Genomic DNA, 26571 nt, shown 5'->3' with positions numbered 1-26571 from the left:
ATTTTGAAATCTGAACAAAACCAGTCAGTTTATCAAATTCTGACTTCTGGCTCTTCTGAGGAAACCAGAAGGAACAAGAAACCCACAGAAAAATATATCAGATTCCCTAGGGCCCAGCCTCACACAGCTGTGCTTGTGTGCAGTGTTTTGAGTTTGTAAGAAATGTTTCACATCTTCTTGTACAATCACTTTTATTCATCTGGATCTCCAAATAAAGTGCAACTTTCAAGATCCTAAAGGCCAGGGAATTTCACAAAGTGGATTTGTCCATTCCACCAAAACTTAAGGTGACAGAGAAATGGAATCTAATGAAATAGCAAACACAAACCTAAACAACAATAACCACAATCTTACTTCTTTCTGTAAGTTAACAGCTTGAATGATCAGGTGCTGTGTCTAGGTTTCTCATTGTGCTTACAATCCTCCATGCCTCTTAGCGGCTTACATGGATTCCCCAAGGTCCCAGGATAGATCTGTTCACCTACTGGCAAAGTCCAGTACTTCCAAGTACACCTGAGGAGTAACTTCCCTATTCCTCTCCAGGCTTTTTGTAGTGGCCTGAATCTGATAAACCATTCATGCAATCTTTTCAAACACAGGAGCATACCAAGTTCCTCTAGACCTCTGCTTTCATCCTCCTGGCTCACCCTCCAGCAATTATCTGGAAAATAGTGGAGATTGGCCCATATTTGAAGACTAATCACAAATTGGATCCACAAGAAGAGCTCTCCATACCATGCCTGAGGCCTCTACATCTACCACAATGGTTATGTCTGTTGGGACATAAGGCGCTTACTGCCATTGGCCATGCTATTCCCCACTGTCTGTTACTTCCAGAGCAGTTCAGGAAAAGCAGAGTTAAATGCTGAACAAGTAGGCTAAGAGTATGACAGCCAACTGCAGCACTGCCACTGAGCCCCCTCCGGCACCATCATATGTCCTCTTGGAGGACACTGACCTGCCAGCCTCCCCAAAGCCACGCTCCAGTCATAGAGCTCAAGTACGATCACAAACCTTTCCCAAAGGCTGAGTTTGGAAAACAGTATAGGAATGTTGAAATGTGAAGCTGCCACTAAGCTTTCCATTAACTTGTAAATGTACAAAACCTTGTTTTCAAGATTTATTCTTTTTAAATAAAGATTTAATTTTATTGCAAAGTCAGATATATAGAGAAAAGGAGAGAGGAGGATCTTCCTTCCATTGATTGACTCTCCAAGTGACTGCAATGGATGGTACTGTGCCAAAACAAACCCAGGAGCCTGGAGCCTCCTCTAGATCTCCCACACGGGTGCAGGGTCCCAAGGCTTTGGGCCATCCTCAACAGCTTTCCTAGGCCACAAGTAGGGAGCAGGATGGGAAGTGGGGATCCTGGCGCATACAAGGTGAGGACTTTAGCCGATAGAACACTGCACCAGGCCCAAGATTTATTTATTTCAAAAGCTGTGGTTGGGAGTTGGGGAGAGGAGACAGACATGTATTCTAACCTGCTGACTGATTCCCCCAAGGCCACAACAGCCTGGACAAGGGCAAAGCCAGGACCTCTATCATAGTCACTTACACAGGCAGAAAGGACCCAAGTATTCAGGCAACCTTCTGTTATTTTTCCAGGCACATTAGCAGGGAGCTGGTTCATAAATGAAGCTTACCCTGCCATGCCACAACCCCATCCCCAAGCCTCACCTTTTCAAGGGCTGTGTGTGGAATACACTTTGCTGTAACTCTGCCATTTTGCCCTTTCTGCTCTAGAATCCAGTATGCCAGTTGCTTTAAGAAACTCTTTCATCCTGTAAGGTGCTTTGTAACCTTTCAATCTCAGGATTCCTGCTCAGTTTGGGAGGGCTTCCCAACCCTCAGAGGGAAAAATAAAAAAGGATTCAGCTAAAATGGGAGTTGAGACAAGAAGATAAAACAATGAAACCAATGGAACAGAAGATAAAGCTTGAGAACGTGCTCAATGGGGACCAGCTAAAACAAAATGGTAAAGAGTCTTTTTTTGCTACAAATTTGGAAGGTGGTTGCCAACCCAGTCCCACTTTATTAGCTGCGGTTACTCTTTGCTTAATAAAAAAGAAGCCTCTATCCTTACTTTCAGAATGCAAATACAATCTGATTGCCTAAGCAGCCATCACTCTAATTAGAAATAAAGGCCCTTCCTGAGGCCAGCACGCTTGGAGGGAGACGGGCAGCCAGAAGTCACAGCGGAAAGTGGAGGCCTGTGAGAGTTCTATTTCCTGGTCCTCACCACACTCTTGCTCGGATGAGAAGTCCACCTGTGCAGACAGTCTCTGCTGTGTGAGGTAGAGCAAGAAAGGCAGAGCTGGGAATGGAGGGTGTCTTCCACCCCTCAGGAGTCCCTGGGTAGTGAAGGGCCTTCTTTGCTCTCTGAAGGTGCAGGGGCTCCAAAGATCTTGGCCAGGAGCCCTCGGTTGGAGCGTGCTTGGTCCTGAACCGAAGCTAGACGAGCCCGCTCACGTCCACCTGGCCGGGCGGCCTTCCGGGCCCTCAGTTCCTGTTCAGTGGGCCGCTGGGCAAATGCCCAGGAGCCATTAGGTCGGGCAGGGTCCCCATCTGCAGCAAGGAAGCGCTGTCCTCGCTCCACACTTCGGAGATAGAAGTCAGTCTCCCGCTTGGCTTGGGCAACCTCGGCTCTCAGGCGCTGCCTTCGCACCTGGCGCTCAAAGGCCAGGTGTTCACTGAGATGGGACCAGGTGAAACGGTGCAAGTACTGTGGGAAGAAGAAGGGACTATCAGGCAGAGGGAGAGGGGCAGAGCTGGCAAGGGGAGGGTGAGAAGCTGGCACACAGGCCTTAGCTCACCTTGAGGTTCCACAGGTCGTACCGGAAGGGGCTGCGCCGGCGGGCACCCATAGGTGTGTTGTGCAGGCTGGCTGCCACCCGCTTAGCGACTCGCTTGTCCCGGAACTCCACCCAGCCCTCTGTGTAGTCTTTGCTATATTTTGCCCGTTTTTTTCCTCCTGCGGACGCTGCTGCCTTTTTCTTGCGTCTCACGAACTGGTCTGCGTACCAAAGACAGAACTGATGAACTCTGAGACCCAGCATCCCGCATGCACCTCCCACTGGCCCACGTTAAGATCCTATCTTGCGCTTCAGAGGGAATGACCTGGGAGCACGCCCTCTGCCTCACACACTCCTTCCTTTGTCTCGCTTCCTCATATTCTCAAATTCCAACCCCTGAGGTCTGCCCTGAGTACTACAGAACACCTGCACGAGCCCCCAAGCTCAGCTCCAGTGGCGTGACAGTATGCGATGGTGGTGAACCAAGTCGCCCAAAGTTCACGTTCAGTTCTGTAATGCAAGTTTCTGACACTGTAACAACCACGGCACTGTTGATCATCACACCGACAGGCGGGAAGGCACGCGAGCTCAGAACGCAAAGGACCCCCGGTGCAGGTCTAGGCGCCTCCGGACCCGGCACCGCGAGCCCCCGCCCGCTTCCGAGCCCGGCACCGCGAGCCCACGCCGCCGACCCAGCACCTACCTTCCGCCTGAAAGAACACGCGCCCGACCTCCCCGTAGGCGCTCAGCAGGTTGCGCACGTGCAAGGGGCGGAAGCGCGGCGGGACGTGGCCCAAGTACACGATCCCCGGGACCACCCGCTTCTTCTTGCTGCGACCTGGTCCGGCGGATTCCTCTTGTTCCTCCTCCTCCACCTCCTCCTCCTCTTCCCCCCGCTCCTCCTCCTCCTCCGGTTCCTGCTCCGACTCTTCTAGCACCTCAGATTCCGAACCGGTTTTCTCCGATTCGTCTTCCTCCATCTTGGCAGATGCACGGGGCACGACAACCGTAAAGTGCCGGAGAGATGAGGCGCGCCTTGTGCGACGGCGCGCTGCGAGGGGCGGGATTAAGACAGTGACGACACGGTTGCGACAACACGCAGCTAAGGGCAGAGCCGAGGCGATGCGGGACACAGTATAACCCAAGAGGTGTGTGAGGTCACAAGGGAGGTTCGGGCTGGAGCAAACATGAAAACCCAGTATTAGCGGTCTGGACGCCACTCAGTGGTGGCTCAGCAGAACCGGAACTGACGTATGCCCGATGCGCCGTAACGTGCCGTGTGCCGCGGGTCTTCCGGGAAGGCTTTCCGTATCCTAGCAACCGAAATAGCGATTTACCGATTTACCGGGATAACCGGGATCTGATTCCTTCTGACGGAATGGATCGCTCCCCGTTAGAACTTATAAGTTAGCACCTTTAATGTGCAAGTTTTACATGAGCATATTGAATGCGGTTTTAAAAGTAGTTTAATGTTGATTTCATTAGCTTTACTTTGAAGTTCTGCTAGGTTGGAGCGCGCTCGCTCACCCCCCGCTTTCCTCCGGTTCCCGCGTTCGCGCTGCCCGCGAGGGAGCGTCCCGGCGCCGAGGAAGTGAACCGCCGAGGGCCCTTCACATGCCGTGTTTGAAGGGCCTCGCCCCGCACGTGTCCCTCACCCTGACCGGGGCGCGTTCTGAACCCGAAGGGGCCCGAAGCACAGAGGCGGGGTTGCCCGCCCTGATCGGAGAGGCCGTGTCCGCGACCCCGCTGGTCCTCGCGTGGCACCGTCGTGCACGGCCCTCCTCCAAGTAGGATGGGTTCAAATAATAATACCGGCCCATGAGGCCGGTACGGGAAATGTCTTTGTGGTTCAAAACTGTGTCCTTCGAGCCGGATTCGAACCAGCGACCTAAGGATGACCGGGAACTTCCAACTACAGTCCTCCGCTCTACCAACTGAGCTATCGAAGGGCACGTGGAAGAAACCCCTAGAACACCCAGCATAATAGACGTCTGGACAGTTTGTATTTGCATTCGTGTTTCGGCAGGCAAATTTTTTTCCCTATTAATTTCCATCCTTCCCCTTAACCCCAAGCTTTTATTGCATTATTACAATTTAGAGAGGAATGCAAGCGAAGTAACTAGATGTAATAGGTTACCTTGCATCTTACCTCTCGATAACCAGGAAATGTATGGAAAACATTCCCATCGGGGAAGCACCTCAAGAGAGGACTGAGAAAAATGATGCATGAAGGAGTTCTATTTGTGCTAGACAACTGTAAAAAGGTAAAAACTCTTCTCTATCTCTTCATGCATAAAATAACAACAACAACAACAAAAACCCTGTTTTTCTTTCTTCTTTTTTTCGCAAGAGTCCAGAGACCTTTATTTCTCTTTCTCTTGTTATTCCGTGAATTCCTAGGGAATGGGCTCCAGCAGCTCAGTTCCTTCCCATTTTGACCGAGTGGGCTTCTCTGGGTGGAGCGGGCTGGCGCTAAAGCTGAACCCAGGTACCCTTCTCCTGGGTTTCTTTCTGATCATTTTCCTTCAGCCGTTCCAGGAAGCTGTCTCGACTCTTAGAGTGTTTAATATGCTCAATACACACATTTATTCTCTTGGCCAGAATCTTGCTCCTGACTTGTTTACAGCTATGGCAACAGCATGCTGCGTAACATTGTAGACTCTTACAGTTTTGCCATGGTAACATTTATGGGGCATTCCTTTTTGAACAGTACCCGTTCCCTTGATGTCTACAATGTCACCTTTCTTGTAAATGTGCATGTATGTGGCCATAGGGACAACTCCATGTTTCCTAACAGGCCTGGAGAACATGGAACATGGCCTCTCCTCTTCCCCTTTGTGGTCGTCATCTTGGTGGATTACTGCAAGATGACGGCTCTGGCCGAAAGGAAAACTGATTTTCTTAGAATCATTTTTATACGTATAAGTAAAAACAGAACAAAAGATCCAAAGTCTCCTACAAATCACTTTTCCCATGAAGTGCATCTTCCAGGAAATGCTTGAACTGGAGCAATCTTACAGAATCATAAAGACAATAAAAATTAAATGATTCCACATTCCAAATAATTTACTATGGTTTCTTTAAACTCTCCCACTTTCAATGTAAACTAATTTATGGTTTTAGAATAAATTACAGAAAAATGTAAAGGTTAACCGGATTATCTTAAAGCAACAATAGTAGCCTAGCTTCATGATTTAAAGATTATTAATAGCAGGGACTGAAGAAGATGGCAGATTCTTGCATTTTGTTAATGTTTTTGTAAGAGGCTCCACCCTACAACTAAACTATAACTTTATCTTAAAAATGTAATATGTGCAACAAAAACTAAATTTTTAAAACAAACTTTTAGGAAATTCTCCTTGTAAATTACCCAGGTTTTTATAAACAAATTGCCCCTAAGTTGCATTTGTTTAAACTAATAACGATATCATACAAATTTCAAGTATGAAAAGTGCATTTTTGCAATAATACCTCTTTACAAATCATAAATTATTAGTTTAAAATAAATGTATATATATATTCATTATTGTCACAATTTCCTTCGCTTTAAACATACTATTTATGTTCTGCTTGCATCAGCCATTCTGTGCAGTCGCCACTTGCATGTTTCCAAAGTCATCATCCTCTTCGGGTGTTCTTTTCAAACTGCCTGTGGTTCCAGAATGAACAGGAAATGATCTTTCTATCTGAAGTGGTGACATCATCCGTATTGTTAATTTTGCTAGGTGGATAGCTTCGTATTCCTGAAGCTGATGCACAAATCAAACATGAGGATTAATACAAAATCTCCTTTCTTGAACATTAACAAACGCATCTCTGTACTTCATTCCAAATGTTTCCATAATGCATGCAATAACAAACGCAGCACTTCTGGGGATCCCTGCGTGTCCAGGCACAAGCGTTTTTCCTCCACTTTGTAAACTCCCATCAATAAATTCTTCAGTCATGGGGAAACAACGTATTCTATTTTCAACTGGATTATCTGCAATATCCAAAATTAAATACCTAAATAACTGTTGAAAATTTGGTTTAATGAAGTTTGCTTCAATATTCTGTCGTATGTGTATTATATGGGTTTTTCCATATTTCCATAGTATAAGTAGCTTTCTTTTAAAAGCAGAATATGGGCCTTAGAACAATCCAGATAAAATTTCCTGCATCTCCCGCCTCATAGGGTAGGACCACTCCTCGGCTTCTTCACTCTGGTTTCACGTCCGTCCTCCACGGTCCTGGGCGGCCGGAGGAAGGAGGGCGCTGCGGGGCCCTGGGCTGCTCGCACCTGCCGCCTCCCGCCGCTCAGCCCCCGCGCCCTTCAGGCGGCCCCCGCAGCCAACTTTAGAGAAGTCTTCTTCGACACTGGAAGGTTCTATATAATTATCCGGCTATCTCAGTTCAGAGGTTTATGACTATGAAGAACATTAGGGTATTTATGTATATTTCGAAACTCTGCATTTCAGTTATCATCTTGCCCATCTCACAGAAATTAGAAAATATTAGAGCAAAAAACAAGAGGAACCCCCTCATAATGAAATTTCAGTTGAAGACACAGATGGGGGAGAGGGACTTCATAAGGCTTTCTTCAAATGATATTCCTACGGCCATGCCCAGTGGGTCTCCCTTCGCACAACTGGAGGGTACCTGGACGGTACCTAGCACCTAGCACCCGAAACAGCACCTGGTACCTGGGCCTCCATCGGCCCAGGAGAAAACAGCAACTCCTGCCTTTGTCTTTCTGCAGGGCTCCTGCTCTGAATCTGCTACACTGTGTTCACCTTGGAAAAGTGGCTTGTAGGTCTTTTGCTGGAACCCAGAAATAAAGCAATGCACGGCCTCTCCTGATCTTGCCGGCGGAAACACGGGAAGCCGGGCAAAAAGTGTAACTTCAAGGAGGTTCGAATCTGCACCTGGGCCTCTCGGGCCAATTGAAGGAAATGTTGAGCGACTGGTCAGGGCAAAGATTGGTGGAAATTCCTGGGTAGTTGGATTTGAGCCTCATTGCTTCTCTGTGTTGATATTTCCCTCCTGACTTCGCCCTCAGTGGCTTCCTGGTGCCCGGTTTTCGAGGACCTCGGGGTGGGGTTCTTGCTCTCAAGCCCCCCCAGGTGTTTGTGGACTCTGCGCTCCGGCTCGCGTGCACCGTGCGCTCTCGGGGCGAGAGCCGGACTCCTGGCTCAGGTTTCAAAAGGGATGAAGCGGGCGTGCGGTGCGGCCAGTTGGGGAATTAGCTCAAATGGTAGAGCGCTCGCTTAGCATGCGAGAGGTAGCGGGATCGATGCCCGCATTCTCCAGTTACCCCCTTTTTTTTCCCCTCAGGACGCGAACCCCCGGCCGTGGGGGGCAGCTCTGTCAGAGCGGGGACCCGCCGTTCGGGAAGGCCTGGACTCTTCCTTTATGTCTAAGCAGCGAAGGGCACTGCGCTCGTGCGCCAGCCAGGAGTTCAGACTAGGCCCATCTAGTACGTTTGGGTTACAGTGATCAAATTTTGGAAAGAAAAATCGTTGTTTTTTTTTGGCTGTAACTAGGTTTCAGGACGCAACAAGCTCGTTGGGAGCTTCCGCTAAGCTCAGCGAGGTCCCCTGCGTCCTCTGAGGACTGCGCTCAGACAATCCTTCCCTCAACACCTCCGTCATTGTCCTCGTGCGGACTTGAGCTTTCGGCATCAACTCTCCCGCAGGCAGCGGAAGGGGGTCACACGGATCCTCCTCCTTCTTTCGGTGTGATTTCCTTCTGCCTTGATTGTTCCTTCTGCGGCAATGTTTTCAGAACTTGAAGCATATTAAGATCATTTGGGGGAATTGTGTGGGTGTTTTTGTATTTCTTTGTTTTTCTCTCCCGGGAGGGATCTTGATCCCGCCGAATGTTCTGAGCCCGGTGACGTCACAACGCAAAGAAGGGCGCAGGGCGGGGCTGCGGCCGGCAGGGGGCGCGCGCTCCACGAGGCCGGGCTGAGCTGGGCTGGACTGGGCTGTGCTAGGCTGGACTGGGCTGGACTGGTCTGGGCTGAGCTGGGCTGGACTGGGCTGGACTGGACTGGACTGGGCTGGACTGGACTGAGCTGTGCTGAGCTGTGCTGGGCTGGACTGGACTGGACTGGGCTGGACTGGGCTGAGCTGGGCTGGACTGGGCTGGACTGGGCTGAGCTGGACTGGGCTGAGCTGGAGAGTCGCGGCCGGCAGGGGGCGCGCGCGCTCCACGAGGCCGGGCTGAGCTGAGCTGGGCTGGGCCGAGCTGGACTGGGGAACCGCCCGTCCGAAGGAGACGCCCCCGCCGTCCCCACCAAGCCAGGCGGCCCCCCGGGATCCGCGGCCCCCGGGCAAGGAGCTCAACGGACTGGACTCTGAAATTGCAGTTTGATGGCACATGTGAAACATTGTTGCAAAGGATCATGATTAAAAATATTTTAGGTTCACCGTGTGTAGAGGACGGTTTTAAGTATATTTTCATCAAAGACGGGTGTAACGTGAAAACAGATAACCTACCTGCCGGTGGGGAAAGGCGGGTGTAACCGGATTGTGCCTTCGCGAAGTGAAAAACAAAAACTTGGAATTCCTTCGAGCCGGATTCGAACCAGCGACCTAAGGATGACCGGGAACTCCCACTACAGTCCTCCGCTCTACCAACTGAGCTATCGAAGGAACCGCGAGTGCAGCTCTTCTGTTGCCGATCCCATCTCTGCCGGACGCTGGGCGCCCAGGCTGCAGGTCTGTTCAGTCACGCTGACCGCTGTTAGCATCGTCCCTTGTAATCCAGCCGCGTCCTCCGTCACCAGGCAGAGCACCGACGCTCCAGGGGCTGCAGAAAAAAAGGTATAATAAGGAGATACTAGAAAGTGAGAAGGGCCTGCGAATTATCTTTTGTTGTGGTGAATTAAACAACCAGTGATGACCTCCATTTGCAAATGGGATTGGAAATTCTGTAATCTGTGATTTTAAGGAGATGGGTACCAGAAGCAGGACAGGAGAAAGTGTTAAATAATGAAAGGGCTGTTGGTTCAGATTCTTAAGCAGTCCATACTGGAGGGGTGTGGGACGGGGCGCTGTGAATGACGAGGTCTTCTCGAGTTTCCATGGCCTGCCTTGGGGGGGGGGGGGATTATGACCCAGAAACGATGGACAGAAACTCGAATCCACATAATATCACAGAGTTCCAGCTATGGGCTGAATTGTGTCCCCTGAAAACTCAGGTGTTGAGGTCTTAACCCCAGCCATAGCGTGGCTATGTTCGAAGTAAGGAAAAAATTGAAGTGACATGGGGAAAGCAGCAGAAGATGCCCCAAGTGTTTGGAGCCTTGCCACCACGTGGGAGACCCAGACTAAGCTCCTGCACCTGGCTGCAGCTGGGGCCAGCTCTGGCCATTTGGGTCAACTAAGGAGTGACCTCTTCCAGCAGGTGGAAGGGCTCCTCTCTGTTTAGCTCTCTGTGGCTCTGGCTTTCAAACAAGCCTTCTTAAAAAAGCAAAATAAAAACACAATTAAGAGTTTTAGCTCTTTCTCTCCCCTCTCACTAGGCGTCCTAGAAAAAAAGAGCTGTCTGGAAGCAACTAGAGAGCCCTTGCAGAACCCACGTCAGCCAAGCACCTTGGCTTCAGCTTCCGGCACTTCCGGTGAACACATTTCGCCTGTGGACATGTCCAGCCTGTGGTATTTTTGATGGCAGCAACAGCGGACCAAGTCATCCTCTGTGCTTATGCCCGCTTCATCTCCCCTCATCAAGGACTCCCTTGTACTTTTCAGGAAAATGTCCTACCAAGAGACACAGACTAGTTGAGCCGGGTTCAGGGTGGGACTTGGCCTTGGAGATGTCACTACAGATCTCTTACGTTCAGAAATGCAGTGTTTAAGTAGCTCAGCTGGTATTTAGCCAAACAGCCGCAGGCTCTTCAAAATCAGGAGAAGCAGTTCATTTCAAGTCTTCATACAGGACAAGTTTGTATAGCAGAAATCGAGTGGGTTTCTGGATAGTTGGACACCTGGTTCACTCACGGCAGTTCTCCTGTATCCAGCCCGCCACTGTGAGGTTGTTCGGTTCAGGAAGCAAACAGCATCTTCATTTGGCAATGCTGGACAACCGAATCTTTGACTTATGTTAAATGGGTCACATTCGCCCTGTAGGTGGCACCTTTCTCGAGGGCAGGCTTATGTTGCATTCATTGTGGAAATGGTACTCCCCAAAAGCATGTTCATCAGTCATTTTGTCTTTAAGGACTTGGGGAACGGTTTGTCTCAGGGCACACGGGAAAGCTACTTCTGTGGTCAAATTCACCTACAGTGATTCGTGTGTAAGAACCAGCAACACTTCAAAACTCAAGAAAGTCCGCCTGACTTCAAACTTGTGTTTCCCATTGCCAAACTTCAGGTGCTGTTGCTCTCAATGGGTAAAATATAAAATCATTTAAAAACTGGATGTAACATGAAACATGTTAGAGGTAATATTCCAGTTCCCCGGGTCAAGAAAAACAACGAAAAGGTTTGGATGGCAGAGGATATCAATGATATGGCCTCAATTTAGTCTGTAAGTCAGGACTGGATATCCAGGGCTCCTGACAGGTTCCGCTGGCACAGCCAGGTGTATCCAATTTTTGCCATGCCATAACTGTTCTTATCGTCTGAACTTTGTGCTGTGATCCCACCACTGAGCAACCTTGCATGTAAGTTTAGTCTTGTAAAATCTGAGGGCAATTAAACAACGCACGGAGTCAGCTAATAGTTTTATCTGTTACAAAATTACAAAGTCATCATTCTGACCTAAAGTTATTTCTCACATGTCTCTTCCAGTCTTAGCCAGAAAACGTAATTGATTCCACCTGTCGCTTGGACCCGGCATTTGGGTCCCTCCTTCACTCCCTTGTAGGCCGTCGGATATGAACCGACCCCTTCTCCTCACCCTTGTTTCTCTCGTTCCAGGAGGGTTTTTCTGAACACAACAGGCAGGATAGACAGGACTTGGCAGTTGACAGCTCCAGGAGCCTGAGGCCCGGCATGGGAGACAGTGAGCCCCTTATCCTTTCTGGGCTGCAGGCCTGGGATGTTGAGGACTCTGCTTGCCACCCTGTGGACGTCTAGTTTGGGCTCAGAGTGTGTTGGAGTTTGGGTCCCTCTTGCCGTTATCCAGAGAACCTGGTTTAGTTCACGGGAATTTCTTATTGGCTCTTGACACAAGTTGGTGAAAATGAGGAAAAGAGGGAAGATATAGAGAAAGTGGATGGGATGTAGGCTAATAATTTCAGGTAATGTTTATGTTCTTTGAATTGCATCTCAATTGTGTATGAAATGAAAATGATCTGATTAAATTTTAAATCTTGTATTTCCTAGTTTTAAAGAATAATAAATCACACATTCTTCTAATATGTCAGGGGAGAGGAGCGTTTTCAGGTGCCCGGCTAGCTCAGTCGGTAGAGCATGAGACTCTTAATCTCAGGGTCGTGGGTTCGAGCCCCACGTTGGGCGCTTCCTTTTCTTTTAACTAGTTGACCCTCTGGCGGGCTGTTCTCAGAGATTTGTCAAACAAGTGGCTGGGTCCTGCAAAGCCAAGTTTTTTTTTTATTATTTTTTTGGTTAGAGCTTCTGGGGTGGAAGCGCGACTATGGAGACTCCGTGGGCGTCCCACGACTCATGGCTTCGGGTGAGTCTAGCGTCCCCTAGTGGCACATTCCTTGCTGTTCCACGGGAGAGGTTAAAAACCACAGAGCCGGGAGGCCCCGGGGGCGCAGGTTCCCCTCTGAGGGCCGTGGGTGGCCTGGAGCCCGTGAGCAAGGCCTGGTGTTATTCTGAAGCACACTGCCTCTGGCGAAGTCCTGGGCTGATGGCACAAGCTGGCCAGATGCCAAGGGGCAAGTCTGTAGGTGGCGGAGACCCTGCCAGCCAGGCGGGAGCTCTCCTGGCCCACACAGGTGGCACCCACTCCAGGAGGATGCGCTCTCCTGGCGCACACAGGTGGCACCCACTCCAGGAGGATGCGCTCTCCTGGCGCACACAGGTGGCACCCACTCCAGGGAGATGAGCTCTCCTGGCCCACACAGGTGGCACCCACTCCAGGGGGATGCGCTCTCCTGGCACACACAGGTGGCACCCACTCCAGGAGGATGCGCTCTCCTGGCACACACAGGTGGCACCCACTCCAGGGAGATGAGCTTTCCGCCATCACCAGCTTCCTGTGTGGGCCTTGTTACCAGAAATGCCCGGAGGGTTCTTTCCTCAGCTTAGTATAGACATAAAAAGCCGGGAATCTGTTGCAGACAGAAAAGTTTATTTGGGAAGGGACCAGGTGAGCAGAGGAGAGGGAAGGGAAGCACCTCCCGAGAGAAAGCCAGGAGGTGGGGTGCCTCTGGAAAGCGGAGGAGAGACACCAAGGGTTTGAGGATTTTAAGCATTCCCTGAGCCCTCCTTGTTGGAACCTGCAGGTCAGATGTTCCCCACTGGTGGTGTGCTAACCCGCTAGGAAATGGGTGTGCGATGCTGGAGCCGCCCACCTGAGGGTGCGGGGAGACCTCGGCCCTGGACGGTCCAGGCCCTGTGGCTGCCCCTCCTCAGCCGGGCAGTGCTCCCCGCCTCTGGTCCCCTCAGCGGCGCCACGAAGCCGCAGCCCCCGGAGCCGCAAAGCCGGGGGAAGGCGGCGGGAGCCGAGGAGGCTCCGGGAGGGGCCCGGCCTGCCCCTGCCGCCCCCTGCCGCCCCCCGGCCTCGCCAGCCTCCCCCGGCCTCCCCAGCCTCCCCGGCCGCCCCCCCGGGCATCGGCAGCCTCCCCGGCCTCCCCCGGCCTCCCCAGCCGTCCCAGGCCTCCCCAGCAGCCGCCCCCGGCCTCCCCAGCCTCCCCCGACCGCCCCCAGCCTCCCCCGGCCTCCGCGACCCGATGTCCTGCACGGCCCCTCCGACCGCCGCCGCGGACTTCTGGAACTCTCCGGAACGCTGGCCTCCATCGCCTCGCTTTCCCCGCGAACAACTCCTCACAACCTGCGGCTGAAGTTCCAATCACACGTGATTTCAGTCTCCTTAGCGGGACCCAATACACATCAACTTCACTACTCTTCCGCTTTTCTAGGCGGCATCTAAAATTTCACCTTGTGAAGTTTGGTATCAGAAAAAGAAGGGCTCGTCCGGGATTTGAACCCGGGACCTCTCGCACCCTAAGCGAGAATCATACCCCTAGACCAACGAGCCGCGTGGCGACTGTGACTTCCAGGATACCTTAAATAGACGCTGAATTACTTTCTATTTTACACATGAAATCGTTGGCCGCGGCTTTATTTACACACCTCGCAGATGGAGGTGGCGCGCAGAACTTGTCTGCAGTTCCAGGCCACCCATCCCGGTACGGACCACGGAGACCCCTAACCCGTCCTGGCACCCCGGAAAGGTGCGGGGTCGGGGTCTCGCTAAGATTTCGGGGGGCAGAATGTTCAACAGGGACCCAGTAAGTTGTGTCTCGATCAACTCTGGAGTGACAGCGAAACACAGAGCGGCGAGGCGGGCAGACCGCGGGGAGGAAGGATCTGGAAGGCGGGTCTGAGCGGGGAAGGACCGGTCACTGGGAGCGCGGCTGAGCAGGGCGCCCCCGGGCGGCGGCCAGCGGGAGTGCAGGTCTGGGCTCGGCGGACGTGGACGCGGGGGACGCGGGGGACGCGGGGGACGGCGGGGCCTGAGCAGGGCGCCCCCGGGCGGCGGCCAGCGGGAGTGCAGGTCTGGGCTCGGCCGGACGCGGGGGACGCGGGGGACGCGGGGGAGCCGAGCCTTCCCGCTGGAGACTGTTCCTGACCACTAAGCGAAATGGTGATGTAATAGTTATTTTGGCCACTGAGGAGTTTAAATCCGGTGTCTAAGGCGCTGTTTCCACTGTGCGTCTCTAGATGGATGGTTTGGGAAGTTCTGGATGGCGAGGTTCCTGGCTTCAGCAGTATTGTTTCAGATTCAAGGGGAAATTGCAAGTCGTCTTGTACTTGCACCTCCAGCGGTTTGCTTTTCTGGGAATTGGTAAAAACGCTTTTTAAAAAGATTAAAAAAAAAAAAAAAAGTGTCAAAGGACCACAGGAAAAGGTGTGGCCCGTACGGGGATCGAACCCGCGACCTTGGCGTTATTAGCACCACGCTCTAACCAACTGAGCTAACCGGCCATTCGGTATGAGCTCCCTGGAAAGTGGTCCAAGGAATCTCTCCTTTTGTTCATTGGAAGATTTTGTAGCAGCTGAACTATACTCAAGCAATGAGATTTGCTCACTTCAAGCTTGGCTTCATCTTTTACCAGATATTTGCCCAGTTTCTTGCATTCTATGATACTCTGCACTAAGCGCCTCAGCCAACTCCTTTCCGTGTCCTGCCGTTTAATTCCGGCCATTTTCCGGACTGCTCCTCTTCCGTCATCTTTCTGCTGGGCAGGCTTTCCCCCATCCCAAGGCCACTGTTTTACGTACAGCCATCTTCATGCGTCTTGCAATAACTCAACACCAATGCAGTGCTGTTAATAGTGACTAAAATAACAGGAAAGATAGTAAGTGAGGTGGAGGATAACAGACCCGGTAAGATGTTTGATTTTTATTCTAGTGAATTAGGAAGGGAAAGATTTAACCACCCAAAAACAATTTCCATCATGCTGGGAAAAGGAACTGGAGATGCCGGGGATCGAACCCGGGGCCTCATACATGCGAAGCATGCGCTCTACCACTGAGCTACATCCCCAGCCCTGTAGGTGTGTCTCCCAGCTCTCCCGAGTTGTATGACATCCATTTCCATCTCTCCTGTACACAGCCGCCTGAATTCTGTATGTGCTGAATGCTAAACTTAAATATTCCTGAGTCCAATAAAATCCCCAAATAATTGATGGGCAGCATCCTTCCCATCGCACAAGGAGAGCGGGATGCTGATGGAAACAATTCTTTTTCCTTTTCTTCACAGTCAGCTAAAACCAAGCACTACTAACCCAACAGCTAGCTGTGCCCTTGGTTGCACCACAGTGGGTGCAAAGTGTGTCTCTGAAGTGAGTTAAAAGCCTCCGTACAAGCAAGCACTCGCATGGCGTCCGCTTTCTCTAAAAGAGGTCCGTCCTGTTTCAGTCCAAAGGAAAGATAACTAAGTTTATATGGAAGGCGACTGTTCCTTTCGCATCGTTCTCCATGGTAAAGTATATGTTTATATATGGTAAAGAAAGAGCAAGTCTGTCTACGCATTTGCAGGTTTTATCCATTGCATATAAAGATAGACTTTTGGGGAGGTGCTGGGACCAACAGAATGTTGCTCGGCTCTGCTTTGGACTGAGTTTCGTGTTGACTGGGTTATCAGCACGCATTTCTGGAGTGAGACGCTCCCTCTTCCATAGGGGATTTTCGTCTTTTCTTCACTGGATGAAAGCTTGTTCCACTCTCTCAGAAGAGGATGGGACCTTGCCTCCTACCTCACAAACCTGGTGTCCAATTGCAACCCCATAATTAGTGACTAAATCTAAGAACTGCTCCTTGGATGCGTACCCCCTGCCCAGGCCTCCCGTTTCTCCTCACTTTGTTCCTCTACACTCCCACCGGGTGAATTACCTTTTCTCTGTCCCACCCTTTGAGCACCACACGCATGGCCCGACCTCGGAGTGATAACGGTGCCGGTTCCCGCACACACCAGGGTCACCACCAGCACAAGCTCACTGAAATAAAACAAAGCGCACCCCCCGTCCTGACGCTTTGGTGTCTCTCTCCATCTGGCTTGAAATGATTTCCCTCCTGGTGGAGCAGTGTGTCGGCCCTGACTGCCCCTGTGGGCGCGTTGACGTGAAATTAACCACAGCGTGATCACTGAAAGAAATGTAAACGAGTGCACTGAGAGTAAGAATGCAATGACCTGTATCCACCGACGGAGGGTTTTCATGTACACGGGATCGGTTAACACGATGGATCAAGAGTCACTACAGGGATTCTGCACCCGAATAAGTGACTCTGCATCATAAACGGGAATCCAGCGTTTTGGGGAGCAGCTCAGGACGCCCAGGAGTGACTGTTCCGAGCTCTCCGTCAGAGAAGGCACATACACAAGTGAGGATCAGACTTCAGCATGGTGAAACCTCGCCGCGCTTCCATGAGGTCAAGCAGGACTGGGGAAGCAGGAGGCTAGTGCGGTTAAACCGCCTCGGGCAGACATTTTTAAGGAAATGAAAGCGTCATATTATGTTACAGGAGTGATGGATATTATCTAACCATGGAAAACATGCGTTTGACCAAACCTGCAGAAAATTTACACTCGGGTGTATCCTAATTTCAGCAAAAAGAGAGCTCACGAGAACTTTATATTTTCTGCCCAACTTTTCTGTAAGCCTAAGACAGCTTTTATAAATGTCAAACAAATATATATATATATTTAAGAGTTTCAAGATCTCTAGAACAAACCCACCCCCACCGGCTCCCAGTGCTTTCTAACCGTAATGACCACCAAGGGCACCGCAGAGGCCTTAGGCTAGGCGGCAAACAACACAGCCCTCCTCTCCGGCGTGGGAGCCAGGGTGTCGGCGTGCCCCGGGGACTCCCCCAGACCTGACTGGGGTGATGGCGTCCGTGTGGGAAAGGAAAAGGATCCCCCCCGCCCCGAAAGGCAAGTTGCTCTGACAGTGGCTGGGACCGTTCCCTATCCCTCCGCAGGCAGGGGCTGCAACTGCCCGCGGGGCGGCCCCGCTGCGCGCCGCCAGCCGAACCCACTGCACCCCGGGGTGCCCCAAGAGCTGGGAGGCCGCTGGCGGGGTGCACCTGCACACCTGACTGCTCTGGGTCACTCCGCTCCGGCTGCTGGTGCAGGAGAATGAAGAACGAACCAAAACTTCGGGCTTCTTAGTCCGTGTGCACAGGGAAAGCAGTAGTGTAGCAGGTGAGTACCGCGAGACATTCGGAGTGCCCGCAAGGTGCGAGACCCCACTGCTTTGGAATGTCATGGAATAACAGCAAACTTCTCAACTTTGCATAGCATCACATCAAAAGAGCCATCTTCTTCCTTAGTTCTGTAATTAGTTACAATAGCCTGTTTATATAATTTGACAACCACTTAAGAGTACCCACTTTCAAAGTGAAAAATAGCTGAAATCCGGGCGCAGCGTGGGCCTCGGCGCGTGCGAGAGAGCCAGCTCCCAAGGGCAGGAGGCGGGCAGGGGGCCGGGTCTAGGCCCAACGCCAGGCGGGGTCCCGGGCCACCAGCCGCGGAGAAGGCGCCTCGGCCGGGCCGCTTTGGTAGGGCTGCCTCGGGGACGCTCCAGGCGGCCCAGTCCGCCTCCAGCGAGCGTGTCGGCTGGGTGCCCCGTGCCGTGTCTCCTTACACCTTGGCTCCCGCAAAAGCTGAACTGTAGCAGCATTTGTTAGAAAAGGACCAGAACTCTTGGAGAGAAAGGGTCAAAAACCGAGGTTGTTTCCGCCCGGTTTCGAACCGGGGACCTTTCGCGTGTGAGGCGAACGTGATAACCACTACACTACGGAAACGAGCTGACGTTTGTGCAAGCGCCGGAGCTCTCACGGTTCCCGGTGGGGCGGGCGTCCAGGCGTCGGGGAGCCAGGGGCCGGAACAGGGCCCAACGCCTGCGTGGTCCCTCCGTGGTTCCCGAAGGACTGGACGCCCAAAACCTAAAAAATAAGAGCACTTTGACTTTCCGGACTGGCCCCTCGGGTATGATCGCTCGGCCCGGAGCCCTGCATTCTCACAGCTTCCCTTAGCGAAACAAGTGATAATGCTTGCACTTGAACCAAAAATGTAACACCTCGCCGAGCCAGCCAGGAGTCGAACCTGGAATCTTCTGATCCGTAGTCAGACGCGTTATCCATTGCGCCACTGGCCCGAGCGGACGGCCTCCTCTGCTCGACTCCTCAGAACGCCGGCGGCGGGCGACCCTGGCCCGGGCTGCGCTGCACCAGCCCGGCTGCGCTCCCCGCGTGGACTTCGCTGCCCGGGCCTGCGCTGTCCGCCCGGCTGCGCTCCCCGCGTGGACTTCGCTGCCCGGGCCTGCGCGTCCGCCCGGCTGCGCTCCCCGCGTGGACTTCGCTGCCCGGGCCTGCGCTGTCCGCCCGGCTGCGCTCCCCGCGTGGACTTCGCTGCCCGGCCGCGCTGCACCAGCCCGGCTGCGCTCCCCGCGAGGACTTCGCTGCCCGGGCCTGCGCGGTCCGCCCGGCTGCGCTCCCCGCGTGGACTTCGCTGCCCGGGCCTGCGCTGTCCGCCCGGCTGCGCTCCCCGCGTGGACTTCGCTGCCTGGCCGCGCTGCACCAGCCCGGGGACTGAGAGCGTTGCAAGGGGAGCCGCCCGCGTTCTCCCCGTCCCGTGTCCTTCCTCCAGCCCTGCGCTCATTCGGGCGTTCGTAAGGTTTTAAGTTTCAGTTGTTCTTCCCTGCGCCCCCGCAAGACTGCCTGGCGGTGACCGAGACAGATAATAAAGAATGTTCGGAGTTGCTGGGAGACAAGGTGAGGAGACAGGAGCTGGAGCGAGGGAGCAGAAAAGGGAATGAGCGAGAAGTAACGGAGGATCTCGGGGAGGGGAAGAGGCGAGCTGCAGCCAGGAATTGCCAGGGGGAATATTTTGGGGGTGCGAACAGGCTCGGAACCCACACAGCTGCTTACAAATGTGTGTTTTCTCAGTCTCATTGAAAGTGCTTAGCCCAGTGTCTGGTGAGCTTTGTAAATCGAGGGCAACTTTACTGCTTTGAGATTAGAAAATCATTGCCTTCAGTTCATAAAGTTTTAGCAGCCTTTAGCGACGACACATGACACTTCAGGCAGAACCTCCTCCCTAGCCATTACACAGCACTCTTGAAGGCCGGGTCTAAAGCCTGGAAGAACGAAGGCAAGTACCCGCTTCCCGCACCTCAGCCTCGCAGTTCTTCCAGGATATTTACCTTAACCCCGAAGGAGCCTGGGCAGCCCAGCTAGATGGGGAGAGGCCCTCTTACTTTCTTTCCAGTTGAGCAATGGGCCAAGAGTGATGTTCTCAAACCAGAGGGCGCCACCAGTATTGTCACAGTTTTAAGGAACGCTGCTAACCAGCTAAAACCTGTATCGCTTTCCTATTAGCTCAGCCACCCACCGCCCCGCCCCTTGCTTTGTTCAAGACTGAAAGGAGAGAAAAAAAAATATTGAACGGCAAGGCCGGTTTTTCCTGTATGCCAGTGGCACACTCAAGACCCTCCATTCTGTTATCACTTTAATAGAGCATTTTGCTTTTGTTCTGCTAGGAATAAGGTTTGTTAGGCTTGCCCGTGCTTCCTGACTTTTTTTTTTTTAACTATGCTAAACTGAGAAAGCAATCCACCAAGTTGGATTTGGAGATCCACAGGTGCCACTCGTCTCTGTTGGAACAAATGCTGCTTTCCTTCCCTTCTTTCCACATTGCAACTAACAAAGGTCGTTAGGGTGCCGCATCCACTGGTGGGCATGAGACCCAAAATGAGTTACGAGCCAGCCAGGCAAGAATGGCAGATGCCAGGACTGGGTGTGAATCACGTCAGGCTGGACGACAGTACAGGGCTGGAAGTGGGCCTGGTAGGGGAACTATGGGTACTCAGCCGCTAGTCTGCAGCTCCTATTAGTGAGCAGGAGAGCTGGGGCTGGGAGTAGACCAGGCTGGACAAGGAGCGGCACCCGTTGGTGTACATGTGGGCCCGTTTGGGGATGGGTCAGATGAGTTAAACTGCAGCACCCATGAGCGTGCTAGAGAGCAAGACAGCATGTGGGATGGACCTGGCTGGGCTGCAGCACATGCCAGCGAACTCAAAAACCAGGGCTGAGCATGGGCCTGTGAGGTTACTGGGGGGTAGCCCTGCCATAATTAGGCCACAGCACCTGCTGGTGTGTGTAAAGACCAGGCCTGTGGTGGGTTGGGCTGGTCTGGGCTAGCACCTGTTGGTTTGATTTGCGTGAGCTAGTGGGGGCTGCGGGCAGAACTGACCCTCCCTATCCTGAGGACCCACACATGTGTGCATTCCTGTCAACTATGCAATCTTGAAAGTAAATTAAAATTAAAAAAAAAAACAAAAAGCCACTACTAGTCTTTGACCTACACTGTTTGCCTCAGAAATTCAGGACCCACTGCCTTCTTTGACGACCCTCCCACCACACCTGCACATAGCTATTTTCCCCCCCCTTTAAAAGTCACACTGCTCATTGCAGATTTGGGAATAGGTTGTTTGGGACCACAGAGTCACCTTCCTCCAGGTGGCAGGTGCGGTGAACCCAATGCCTCCCTACATGGCTCTCCTCCCTGGTAGGCTAATGGCAGCAGCTGGCCCTCAGCATCGCTGGTCTAATTTTGATGTGGTAATACTATGGCCTCAAATTGCAGTTTAAATTGAAACTTTAAATATAATGGAAGAGAGCGAAATGCCTAAGATTTTAAAAAAGGAATCACACTAAAATATTGTATCAAAATAGTTAAAAATTATGACATAATATTTGTGGCCCTTCATTAAAGCAGAAGATGGTGTAATACTTAATTTCGAAGCAGCCATGAATATACATGATATTTTAACAAATCTGTAGCAATTGTATTTTGATGCAAAAATGTTTGTGCTTTCCAATAATAATATTCACAAGGGCTGAAATTCCACTGTAACTTGTTGCCTCCATTTATTAAAAAGAAAACAGAAAATCCCAGTAACAAATTGTTCAAAATAAAACTTTATTTTCTTATCCAAGTTAACAGATCACTTTCTGTGTTGGGTACAGAAGTGAATACTAAACAAGAGTTTGGAGCAACTATCCCAGAGTTTTCAAAAACTAAGATAACTGTGACCCCTCTTCCTGTATTCTGCTGTCCTTACGCAGAATGGGAAAGGGGGGGGGGTGGAGGACTGCCCTGAGGCACCTGCAGAACAAGCCTCGCCCCACGTGGCTGGAGGCCTGAGGCCCAGCCTTTCTCCTCAGAGCTTCCACCCACCTCCCCTTTGTCATGTAGATCTGAAACCTTCTCTTGGCTGCTCCAAAACTTTCAGCTCTGCTAGCCAGGTGGCACAAGAGTTGAAAATCTCCATATTGAGTTTTCTCTTTTGGAAGTTCTAGTCCTAGCTTCCATCTTTTCGTCAATGATTTTGTGAGAGTCCAGAAGAAAGTCTGAGTTAGTACTACAATGCATATATGTGAATATGTGAGTCACATGTATGTGTATGAGTGTGTGCTTTCAGGAACTGGCTTACACAATTCAAAATGAGCCTGGCAGGTCTGTAACTTAGTGAGAAAATTAGCAGGTGCAAATGCGGGCAGAAGCTAATGCTTTAAAACTTCCTCTTCAGAAAAGCCTGACCTGTTCTTGAAGCATTCTAGCTGATGGGTAAGACCCACCTCCATTGAGGGTAATCTTTGTTTCAAGTTAACTGACAGCAAATGTTAACCACTTTTACAAAAGGACATCATAGAGGTATCTTGATTTGTGTTATCTATTTATTGTGCTATTAAATAACTAAATACCTAACCTAGCCAAGTTGTCATGTGAAACTGTTATTATAATGGTGGTCTCTCCCCCTGTGTATCATGCAGTTTCTCTCCCAGGCATATGGAAAATGACACTGCCTGCCACTCCCATATTTCTTGACATTGTTGCAAACAGCCTATGCCTTGGTGATCCCCACCTTCTCCAGTCTGAGGGGTGAATGGCAAAGCCTGGGTGAGGTGTCTATGTTACAGACCAGAGGCCAAAGAAACCAAGTGGTAGTTGGGCATGCAACCCTGACTGGACTCCTGTCCCTACCTTGAGGTATGATGTTTAAATGCTAGGAAGATGACCCAACAATTCAATGTACCCAGAAACTGGGAGTAAGTTCTCCCAGGATAGGTGAAGAAGGTTTCTTCCATTTGGAGCTGAGGTATTGACTGTCAGTATTGCATAATTTGCATAATTTTGATTACTCACACACCCTGCCTCTCGTAAAACTTCAGTCTTCCTTAAGTTGGGCCTGTTTGTCTGATTGGTAAGAATCATATAGTTAAGGCCCATTCCCATACAGGCTACTTGGGTCACCCTAAAACACCACCCAAGTGTTGTGAATAAACACCACCCAGTCCTGTGAATATTGCCGGGAGGATCTCTGCGGCAAGTCATTCTAGTTGACACTGGACAGGTCAAGCCTGGTTCAGGTTCCCTGAGAATCCAATTAGTTTAAGTGAACTTCACTTTTAGTGGGGTAGAAGGATCCAACAGCCTTCCCAATTTCGATTTGAAGGTGTTGAACAATTGGTGTCTAAACATCTGCCAATTTTTAAATTTTGATCAGAATCTCATTTGTTAAACTTGCTGGTGGCATCTTGTCATGTGAGGATACTCAGCCATAAGGAAGGTTGTGAGGAAGGATCTTGGTCAGGGGTTTTGTACCTAGAAGATTAGTGGTCAAAGGATTCCTCCATTTCAAGCCGTATACCAAGTCTCATGTCAAAGGTGGTTGGGTTGGCAATCTACCTGCAACAGCACCTCAACCTTGGCGTGCTGGATTTGGCCATTTCTGACGTGACAATACTCTCTGACCACATTGCAGGGAGCATGGCCAGACCCTAGGGGTGCCTGTATCTACCTACCCAGCTCCATCACCTGACGTAAGTCCATTTCTCTCTTCCACAGTTGTTATTTTCTCTGGCCATCTTGACATATACTGGTGGTGGTCCATTGGTGGATCCTGAGAGTTTTCTTGTGGGATAGCAGCCTGTTTTATTTTTAGTTTCATGGATCCTCTGGGTTCAGTATACTATCTAGATCTTCATTGTGTACCCCAAAAGGTGATGTCACATGGACTAATAATAGGGCAGTTTTACTAACAAGGGAAGCACTGTGAGACAACCGTACCTCCTGTGTTACCTAGACCATTTACAGTTAAAGTCAAGTTCATGACAAGCTAACCTGGAATATCCCCCCTTCTCATTGCCTCACATTAGGAGTCCAGGTACCATTCTTCGCAATGACTGGTTGGGTGGACCCAAAGTCCCAGAGGACCTCTCTGGCAAACCATTCCATTTGACCCTAGACAGGTCAGGCAGTTGAGCTGGTCCGGTTCAGGTTCCCTCAGAATCTGATAGATTCAGGTGAGCTTTGCTCTTAGTGGGGTGGAAGGATCAGGAACTAAGGTCTAGCTTTCCCAGGCCAGAGCTGCTGCTGGCTTCCAGTGGGTGTGGAGATCTAATCTAATTCCTATCAAGAGATCAAGATCTAATTCCTATGGGAAAGGTTCAAATCACTTGGAGGGATCCTTCTCATTCCAACCTTTGTGAATCTTGGTCTCTGGGAACAAGGAAATGCAGAGAGCAGGTTGGGGGCAGGTTATGCTTCTCTTTTGGAGTACAGGGTAAGAATCCCTGGTGGGAGATTTTCTGGTTAGGGTTCTGGGAACACTAGGCACAAACTTTGTTTTTCCTCCCTTCATTTGTGATTCTGTGTATAGATAAGGGGATGGCTGCTGCGGAGTACTCTGTGAATCACATTGACTGGAGAAGGAGAGCAGGTGTATGTGAGCTCCGGCCATCTGAGGGGAACTGGAAGAAACCTCATAAGGGAGATGTGAACCTCCTTGGGGAGACATCCCATTGACTCCCATTAGCTGACTAGACAGAGAGAAGTTCTGATTAAGACGCTAGTTGTGAACAGGCAGTGTCTCTAATGTAAATTTACAGTGTTACTTTATAGTGTCACTGAGCCTAGGCAGTCCCCTCCATAACAATGGTTGCTTTAGAAGCTGGGTAGAGCGAAGGGCTTTTTAGTTTGAGGTCTACCAGGAGGCCTTCCACTCGCGGGGTAGTTCCATTTCCAGGGGCCTGGCCCTTTGTGGAGCTGAGGGGGCTCTTGGAAAGCAGCCATTTCCCTGGTTCCCTGGTTCCCACATTGCAAGCAGGTGCTGTTTGAGGTTGGACTGGTCTTGCTGGCTCCCCTTGAGAGCAGATCACTGTGTGAATCCACATTACTGGGCCTCCTGCTGCCGAGTTTGCTCCTCTTTCTGCTGGTTTCCAGGAAAGTGGACCACAGAGACAGCCTGTAGGATGTCAGCCAACGGGATTCTCTATTCCTAAATCATCCACGAACTGAGCTTTTCTGTACTCACAGGCATGTTGTGACAGTGATTTCCTGTTAGAATATGTTGATGACCTAACCCATCTATCTATACATTTTGAAGTCATCTCTTGCTTAGCTTGGTTAGGAAAGAAGGGTGCTGTTTACTGTAGCCATGGAGAAGTAAATCTAGCTGTGATAAGTAGCCAGGCTAATTGACCTATTATATGTGGCCAAGCATTATTACAGGAAAAAGGTCTTGCTTTTAATAACCTAAATTTACCACATTCTTCCCAAATTATTTATAATAAGAGTATGCTTTAAGAGGAGTATGCAAAACTATAGTTGAGGGGGAAATATGGAACCCTAAAATTCATTCATTTACAAGAGGCACGTGTTTACTGCACACAGTACTTCAGGAAGGTCATGAAGGATTTTGTAAATATTTGTACCTTTTAGACCTCTGGGTCTTTTTCATTAAGATATCAATGACTGAAAAAAAAGATATCAATGACTGATAACACAACAAGGTCATTAGACTTTTGCAACTTTTGGACATTTGTTTTAGCAGCATTTTATATGACACAACCTGATAGTTGACTTTTACAACTATTGCAAAGTCTGCAGATTTCACTAACTTCCATCTGTTCTAATTACATTCTCCGGGGCAGATGTATTTTAACTGAAAGTTGGTAACCCGTGCAAACACTCAGGCCCCCGCTGGAATGCCATTCACCTGTTTTATAAGCCAGGTGTAGCTCAGTGTTAAGGAAGGAGCGGGTTGGAGAATGCCGAAGATTTGCATTAATTTGCAGTTTCATTTCCAAGCCTTGCAATAGGAACAGGCGGCTTGCTCCGCGCAGGGCCTGGTCCTACGTGCCGGGAGGAATCCGGGTGAACCTGCGGCCACTTCCTTCTCGGCGCCCCTACTCCCCCAGACCTCAGCACCCCAGGCGAGATCCGCGGCTGGACCTCCGGCTTCAGCAACTCCTGGGCGGAGACGCCGCGCACACCTTGGGCCAAGATATGCCTGACGCTGTTTTTCTGAACCTAACTGTTCGCTCATATACATGGTTTGTTAAGCAGCGGGAGTGCAACAGGCTCTCAGTCACAGAGGAACAGAACGCACAAAACAAAAGCAAACATCATCCCTTTCCTTTCCACGAGGAGGCCAGCTGACATGGCGGCTCCGTGGCTTAGCTGGTTAAAGCGCCTGTCTAGTAAACAGGAGATCCTGGGTTCGAATCCCAGCGGGGCCTTTTGTCATTTTCCCATTCTTTAGAATTCTAACCATAAAGGTCAGGCTAATTGTATGTTGGAGGTTGTTGTCCCCAAAGTGACTCTTCAAACTCATTTATCTCGATGAGAGGTGACTTCTGTTATAGGCAAAAAGGGTTCCCTAGCCAGTCTCTCATTATGAAAAAGAATTCCCCCATTTCCTGATTTGCGCTTGTGTTTTTATTCCATGGAACAACATTTTGTTCATCAAATACGACAGGAATCAGTGAAGCAGAGGGACACATCACCACATCTGCACTCCAAGCATTTTGGTCATTTTGTTTTTTTTCCTGGGGAAATCCCAAGCAGATACACTCTTGTGATCGGCAATAAGAGTTTTAGAAAGGCTGGTGTGGGAATGAAGGATGACCCGGTAGAGGGTTACAGCAGCTCTGCCCACCCACGGAGGCCAGTCAAATTCAATCATATGAAACAGACGGAATAAGATGGCTTTTTGTTGTTGTTGTTAAGTTTATTTGCACTGATAGGTTTTTCTTGGGTGGGGGAGCTGGGGGAGAAAGACTCAGAGTGAAAATTAATATTGGTC

General features: G+C 50.7%; 1 protein-coding gene, 9 non-coding genes and 2 pseudogenes across 10 annotated transcripts; 2 read left to right on the top strand and 10 right to left on the bottom strand.

The window, feature by feature from the left end:
* Positions 1-1782: 1782 nt before the first annotated feature.
* On the bottom strand, positions 1783-3950 carry LOC121147697 (activator of basal transcription 1-like). The gene is made up of 3 exons (XM_040967589.1): positions 3499-3950; positions 2817-3016; positions 1783-2725 (listed from the first exon to the last, which is right to left on the bottom strand). The coding sequence occupies exons 1-3, from the start codon at positions 3773-3775 to the stop codon at positions 2345-2347; spliced, it is 858 nt and encodes a 285-aa protein (XP_040823523.1). The 5' UTR covers positions 3776-3950; the 3' UTR covers positions 1783-2344.
* Positions 3951-4655: 705 nt separating this feature from the next.
* Positions 4656-4744, bottom strand: TRNAY-GUA. Its single transcript is given in 2 exon segments — positions 4656-4691; positions 4708-4744. It is a non-coding gene; the product is annotated as a tRNA-Tyr (tRNA).
* Positions 4745-5176: 432 nt separating this feature from the next.
* On the bottom strand, positions 5177-5643 carry LOC121147757 (annotated as a pseudogene).
* A 727-nt stretch (positions 5644-6370) lies between these two features.
* Positions 6371-7489, bottom strand: LOC121147756 (annotated as a pseudogene).
* Positions 7490-9342: 1853 nt separating this feature from the next.
* On the bottom strand, positions 9343-9430 carry TRNAY-GUA. Its single transcript is given in 2 exon segments — positions 9343-9378; positions 9394-9430. It is a non-coding gene; the product is annotated as a tRNA-Tyr (tRNA).
* A 2738-nt stretch (positions 9431-12168) lies between these two features.
* On the top strand, positions 12169-12241 carry TRNAK-CUU. The gene has a single exon. It is a non-coding gene; the product is annotated as a tRNA-Lys (tRNA).
* A 1636-nt stretch (positions 12242-13877) lies between these two features.
* TRNAP-AGG lies at positions 13878-13949 on the bottom strand. The gene has a single exon. It is a non-coding gene; the product is annotated as a tRNA-Pro (tRNA).
* An 876-nt stretch (positions 13950-14825) lies between these two features.
* Positions 14826-14899, bottom strand: TRNAI-AAU. The gene has a single exon. It is a non-coding gene; the product is annotated as a tRNA-Ile (tRNA).
* A 490-nt stretch (positions 14900-15389) lies between these two features.
* TRNAA-CGC lies at positions 15390-15461 on the bottom strand. Its single transcript has one exon. It is a non-coding gene; the product is annotated as a tRNA-Ala (tRNA).
* A 2689-nt stretch (positions 15462-18150) lies between these two features.
* TRNAV-CAC lies at positions 18151-18223 on the bottom strand. The gene has a single exon. It is a non-coding gene; the product is annotated as a tRNA-Val (tRNA).
* Positions 18224-18503: 280 nt separating this feature from the next.
* On the bottom strand, positions 18504-18576 carry TRNAR-ACG. The gene has a single exon. It is a non-coding gene; the product is annotated as a tRNA-Arg (tRNA).
* A 7355-nt stretch (positions 18577-25931) lies between these two features.
* Positions 25932-26005, top strand: TRNAT-AGU. Its single transcript has one exon. It is a non-coding gene; the product is annotated as a tRNA-Thr (tRNA).
* Positions 26006-26571: the final 566 nt, after the last annotated feature.

The sequence above is a fragment of the Ochotona curzoniae genome, unplaced genomic scaffold (genome assembly GCF_017591425.1).
Source record: "Ochotona curzoniae isolate NIBS_2020 unplaced genomic scaffold, NIBS_Ocur_1.0 scaffold_461, whole genome shotgun sequence".
Classification (NCBI taxonomy): Eukaryota; Metazoa; Chordata; class Mammalia; order Lagomorpha; family Ochotonidae; genus Ochotona; species Ochotona curzoniae.
This window is presented reverse-complemented; position numbering and strand designations above follow the sequence as displayed.

Bases quoted from the DNA above. Each gene is read 5' to 3' on its own strand.
- LOC121147697 (XM_040967589.1), bottom strand. From the start codon at position 3,775: ATGGAGGAAGACGAATCGGAGAAAACCGGTTCGGAATCTGAGGTGCTA. The intron at 3,017-3,498 runs GTAGGTGCTGGG...TTTGGTACGCAG, and splicing joins CGTGTTCTTTCAGGCGGAAG to ACCAGTTCGTGAGACGCAAG. The intron at 2,726-2,816 runs GTGAGCTAAGGC...TTCTTCCCACAG, and splicing joins ACGACCTGTGGAACCTCAAG to TACTTGCACCGTTTCACCTG.